Genomic DNA, 6,000 nt, shown 5'->3' on the forward strand with positions numbered 1-6,000 from the left:
TCAGCGCCCGCCGCTCCCCGGGCGCCCGCGGGGCCCGCGCCTCCCGGCGCGGCCGGACACACCTCCCCGCGGCCACCTGCGCCCGGCGCCCGCCCCCGGGCAAACTTTGCGGGCCGCGGGGCGGAGGTGGGCGCCGGCGGCCGCCCGTGCCCGGCCGCTCCCCGCCCCCATCGCCCGGCCGCCCGCCCGCCCGCTCACCTTCCACCGCGGCGAGCAGCGGCAGCAGCAGCAGCGCGGCCCCCAGCCTCCGCAGGGCCATGGCTGCGCTTCCCGGGGCCTCGGGCCGCGGCGCCGCGGGGCCCGGGCGGCAGCGCGCGCCCCGGGCTCGGGGGGCCGGGGGGGAGCGGCGAGGCGCGGCGCACACACAGCCGCCGCCACCGCGCAGCCAGCAGAATGAGCCATCCAGCCCGGGCAGAACGGGGACCCGGGCTCCGCCAGCGCTGGGCACAGCCCACCTGAGCCGCGGGCGCGGGGGGAGCCCGGCCCGGCCGCCGCCCCCCGCGCGCGCCCGGGACCCCAACTGGCCGCGCGCGCCCCCGCGCCGCGGCCCCCCCCGCGTCCGCGGGGCCACCCCGGGGGCGGCGCGGGCTCTGGTGCGCGGAGACCTCGCGCGTCGGGGCGACGGAGACCCCGAGCTCCCCCCGCGCAGCAGTGGTCTCTCCCGGCGCTGTGGCTCCTCCAGATAAAGCAGCGATTTCAGCCCAAATGTTTCTGAATTTTTATTGAATGCTGCAAAGCCGGAGAGCGTCTGGCGCGGCTGACAGGGGCAGGGAGAGGGGACCCGGGGGGAGGGCGGGGAAGGGGCTGCCCAAAGCGAGGGCTGGCCCTACCTGTCAGGGCCGGGAGTGCCACCCCCTTGCCTCAGCCCTGCCACCGGGGTCCCTGCGCCTCCGAAAGGGACCGAACTGCAATGAATGAAAAAAAAAAAAAAAGAAAGAGAGAGAGAGAAGGGAGGGGGGGGTGGAGATGGGAACAAAACAGGCGGCTTTCCCAGGCGCTGGAGCTGGGCTGGGGCCTCCGCCTGGGAGAGTGGGCCTTGGCGCTAACACGAGGGCCTTGGGGGGGGCGGGGGGGTGTCAATCCGGCAGGGGTGGGCCGGGCCTGGCAGACAGACCCCAGGCCTACCCTCCCTGCCTTGTTCTGAGCGAGTCTGCGAGCCCCTCCCTGCAGACCCTTCTATCTGTACATTAGGTCTCTTTCTCTGTTCATCTTCTTTCTAATGCAGTTTGGGGGTGAAGGAGGCGGATGGGGGTATCGGCGGAAAGCTCCTTCCCCCCCGTGGAATGGACCTCTCTGTGCAGCCATGGTTTTGTGCATGGCTGTCCCTTTAGGGAGGACACAACCTCTTTTCCATCCCTGTGGGCCCAACCCTGCTCTGACAGCCTTCATCACCATCATCATTAACAGGCTTTGCGGAGGCCGGATGGTCGGCAGGCTGCAGGGGGCCTGCGGGAATCACGCAGGCAGGGCCCCTGGCCTTTTCAAGCTGCCTCTTGAAAAACAAGACTTAACCAAGAGCTTCCTGCTCTGTGGAGTGGGTGTAAGAGCCCAGTAAAGGTACAGATGGTTTAAATTCATTCTACACCACCCAGACCTCTCCTGTCCCTTTGTCCCACAAACTCTCAAAATGTCCCCGCAATCCCCTCCAGAGCCCATCCTACAGTCCTTACCAAGAAAAGGGCACCACAGACTCTGAGATCCCATCTAAGGTTTGGAAAATTGGGTCATCTTTGGAAGCTTCAGGAGTCCAATCCTAGAAGGTCACCAGGAGGAAGTGGGCCCTGACTGCTGGGGGAGACTGCTTGGGAAGGAGCCAGAGGAAGAAGAAATTGGGGGGGAGGTATATCCCTCTCCCAAGCCTGTTGGTTCCTCCTTGACCAGGGTCAGGATCCGCTGGGGTAGGGCTGATCTTTATTTTCAGTTTTTGCTTGTCAGACTTTGCAGAGGACCCAGGGTTTGAGAGACCCTGAGCTTGGCTCATCCTGGGGCAAGACTCCCTCTCCTGGGCAGAGCCGCCCCAAGCTATTGCACACACTGGAGCCATCATCCAGGTGCCCCATCCCTTCCCAATTCAACAAATGTTTCTTCAGCACCTGTTACTATGTGCTCGGTGGACCCAGCTCTTCTGCTCGGTTTCTGTCCCTCACCACCTACCCACCCCATCTGTACCTCCCTCTTTGACCCAAAATAGGAACAGCAGTGGCATTAATCACGGATCTGGTACCAGGTACTAGGCGAAGCTTTGTTTATACCTTGTTCCCTGAACCTTTCAACCCTGTGAGGTAGGTGCTGACCTTTTCAGATAAGGAAACTGAGGACCAGATAACTCGTCCAAGGCCATGCAGCAAGTCAGAGCTAGGGTTCAACGCCAGGCTTGTCTGACCCCAGCTCTGGCCCCTCTCAGGCCTTTCATGGATGCTTCGAACTCAGGGAGTCATTTATCAACTTCCTATATCCCCTCTACACTGATAAGGAAACTGAGGCCTGAAGAGGGAAGTGACTTACTCAACATTATATAATTAAATACAGATGAGTCCAGGAGCTTTAACTGGCTAAAAAGAAAAATAATGATAATAATAAAATAAAGCCCCCTTCGCTCCCATCTTTTTCTCCCTAAACAATATCTTATTCCCCATTTGGGATCCTACAGGGTGGCAGGGTTCTGCCGTCTGGCCGGGCCTCTCCTCACTGGTCTCTGGCAACTGCCCTCAGTGGCGCCTTTGTCCCCGCTGTGCACTCCACCAGGGTGCCCCCTCCACTCTGCCGGCTTGGATTTGCGCCCCCCCCCCCCACCAAGAGCTTTAATTGAGCTTGGCCTCACTCCCTCTCTGAGACTTTGCACTTTTCTGTTTCCTGAAAGATGGTCAGCCCCCTGCAGAACCTTTGCTGGGCTCTCGGCTTGTTGGTTTCTGATTTGCATCTTATCTCCACAACCCCTGCAGACTGGGAGCCGCCTGCAGGCAGTCCCCGGACTCAGAGCAATACACTCGCAGGGCAAGAGGCCCCAGAGAGCACCTGACCCAATCCCCTCAGCAGCGAGGAAGAGGCAGCTTAACTTCATTTGTCTAATGACAACAGCTACTCACATTTGCAATCACGCTTTAACAGTTTACAAAGCAGTGTTCACACCCATCAGCTCGACTGATGCTAATTCAACCAGCCTATCCTGCCAGCCAGCCTGGCAGCAGTGGAAACTCCATTTTTCAGAAGGGGAAACTGGGGCCCAGAGAGGGAAAAAAAAAGTCCTTACCCAAGGACACACAGCGGATTTGGGGGCGGGGGTACAGCTGCAACTAGCCTTCAGTCACCTGATTTGTCCAGATCTCTCAATCAGATTTGATTAATAAACATCAATGGGGCACTTCCTACATGCTAGACATGGGGGAGGCAGGCCAGCTGTGAAAAGGCCTTGCTCTTCTAGAACCTTCCTTCTGCCACATAAGACCTATATAGGGACAAGATAATTAAGGTACTGATACATGCCAGGTAGACACTAAAACAGGGTGATGGGGCCTTGAGTGACTGAGGGGAGGCGGCTACTCTAGCCAGGGGAATCGGAGAAGTCCTCTCTGAAGACTGAAACATAAACATGACAGCTAAAACCTGGATGATGAGGGGTCCACCATGTAAAAGCGTGGAAAAAAGAGTTCCAGGGAGGAACTGCAAATGCAAAGGCCCTTAGGTGAGAATATCCTGAGCACCTTCTAGGAATAGTAGCTGAAGCACAGCAAGCAACCGGAGTGGGGAGCAGATTAGGTCAGGGAGAAAGAACATGGATTGTATTTTAAGCACAATGGGGAGGCATCGAGGATTATAAGGGGAGCATCGTTGTGTGACCTTAGGCAGTGCACTTACCCTCTCTGGGCCCCACTTGCCACGAACGCAGAATGAGGGCATTGGCTGAGGTGGTTTTGAGGCCACTTTCTGCTCTGACTCCCCGTTGTTGTGGATTCAGTGGAGACAGCAAGAGCTGTGTCCTCATCTCCCCCATACCAGTGGACGACAGTGAGTCCTGGGCCCCCTCAGCTCTCCCTGAGGCCTTCTTCCTGAGGGCTTTCTGAAAAGGAAATGTGTTATGCTGAGTGACAGACATAGAGGTCACCTCCCAGTGAATTAGGTCTCCGACTGCCATCCTAATGCCCCTTCTCTGCCCACATGCAGGACCCATGGGGGACACGGCCAGTGGTGGGTCAGACCACAGCTGGAGCCAGCGTGAGACCAGGGGGAGTTCAAGTTCTAGTTCTGAGTTCAAGTTCTAGTTTTGTCACTCATTTGCTGTGAGACCTTGGACAGGGCCCTTCCCCTCTCTGGACCTGAGCTGGCACAGGCAGATCTCTCCTCACAGATCCTTCCTCATGAAACTCATAGACTGGCACTGTCCAATAGGATGCAATACAAGCCCCAGACACGATTTTTTAATTTTCTAGTAACCACATGAAAAAAAGAAAAAGAAACAGGTGAAGTTTGTTTTAATATATTTATCTAACCCAGTATGTCCAAAATACTACCTTTTCAACATGCAATTAATGAACGATTTTACACTTTTTTTCATACTAGGTCTTTGAGATCTGGTGTGTATTTTATATTTTAGCATCTCTCAATTTGCACCAGCCACATCTCAAGTGCTCTGCTCTTAGCTACACGCGGCTAGTGGCTAGTGGTTACCATATTGAATAGCATAGATTTAGATACTGACGTCAATAATTACCCTATGGAGCAAAAAGTGCTCTTTAATACAGACTGCGCAAACGCTCGAGGGGCACGGGGGAGGAAGTCACCCCCTCCCTCCAGAGAAGGAAGGTTTCCTGGAGGAGGTGACAATTGAAACACAAAAAAATCTTACTGACAACCAATATCTTTCCTCTCTCCTTTAAGAAAACGTTTTCTACCTCATGATAAAAGTGGAACATACCCACTGGTAAAGAAATAAAGAAGATATAAAAAAGTTCAGAAGGAAAACAAAACCACCCATAACGTCCCCAGCCTGAGAGCCATTGCTAATGTTTTGATCCATTTCCTTTCAGGCATTTTTCTAGACACAAGTATTTTGCATATAACTGTACCGAATGCACAGTGCTGGGTCCTATTTTTTTCTCACCTAGCACTGTGGGGCGAGCATTTCCCTGGGTTGTTAAAAACTCTCAGGCTTCCCTATTGCTATCAGCTGTGTACTATTCCAGGGATGGGATGGCCATAAAGCTGGCAACATTTTGTGCCTTGCAGGTACCTTCACCTAAAGGTACCTGCAAACCCAGCTCCGCTTTGGATGCCCCTCTGAGCATAGGGCCTGCAGGGATTGCGGCGAGGAGCAACCAGGAGAGGAGGGTCCCCTGAAAGTTTCGCTGTGCCTCACTCCGCACTAGGTGCGGGCCCTGGGTCTTTGTGACTTGGAGCTGAAGGCTGGGCTGGGCTGGGCTCAGGCTCTGAGCAGCCAGACTCCCCACTGCCACCTGGCGGCCTCTGGAGTTAATGCACCCTCCGGAAGCGCCCACAGAAGGTAGAGGCCCAGGCCAGGAGGTGCTGGGCTCCGGGGGTTTCCACTTTTGACCCCTGGGTCTCCATCAGACTTTGTGATCAGCCTTCTGCAGTGGAAGTCATCTGTGTGTCTACTCTGGAGAAGAGCTTCCCTCCTGCTCTCATTCTGAAGGGCCATAGGTTTGCGAGAGGGACAGCCTGGGTTCGAACCCAGCTCCACCTTTTATGAGCCCTGTGACCTTGGGCTAGCCCCTCCACTTTTCTGTGCCTCAGTTTCCTCATCTGTAACAGAAGCTAATAATAGTGTCTTTCTCCTAGAATTGCGAAATGAGACATTACATGAAATGCTCACCATGGAGCCTGGTCCTCAGAAGGTGCTCAGTGTTTTAAATTATTTGACATCACAGGGAAACTAAATGCAAAGTTTAGGGGATGGATCTTATTTAGCCTCATCCTCTTTCTCTAGGTCTCTGCTCACGACCCTCCAGCTCCTGGAAGTTTTTCCTGAAACTCTAAATCTTCAAT

At 55.3% G+C, this 6,000-nt stretch overlaps 1 protein-coding gene across 3 annotated transcripts in view; it reads right to left on the reverse strand.

Moving 5' to 3' along the window:
* Positions 1 to 448, reverse strand: part of EPHB2 (EPH receptor B2) — a 182,680-nt gene extending 182,232 nt beyond the window's left edge. For 2 of the 3 annotated variants that reach the window (XM_036093077.2, XM_036093079.2), the window contains exon 1: positions 199 to 372. In XM_036093077.2, coding sequence (XP_035948970.2) covers positions 199 to 259 — 61 coding nt within the window. In that variant the 5' untranslated portion in view covers positions 260 to 372. Of the gene's footprint in view, positions 1 to 198 lie in introns of all 3 variants that reach the window. The other variant, XM_036093078.2, reaches the window with a different exon arrangement.
* Positions 449 to 6,000: the final 5,552 nt, after the last annotated feature.

This window comes from Halichoerus grypus, chromosome 5 (assembly GCF_964656455.1).
Source record: "Halichoerus grypus chromosome 5, mHalGry1.hap1.1, whole genome shotgun sequence".
In the NCBI taxonomy this organism is placed as follows: domain Eukaryota; kingdom Metazoa; phylum Chordata; class Mammalia; order Carnivora; family Phocidae; genus Halichoerus; species Halichoerus grypus.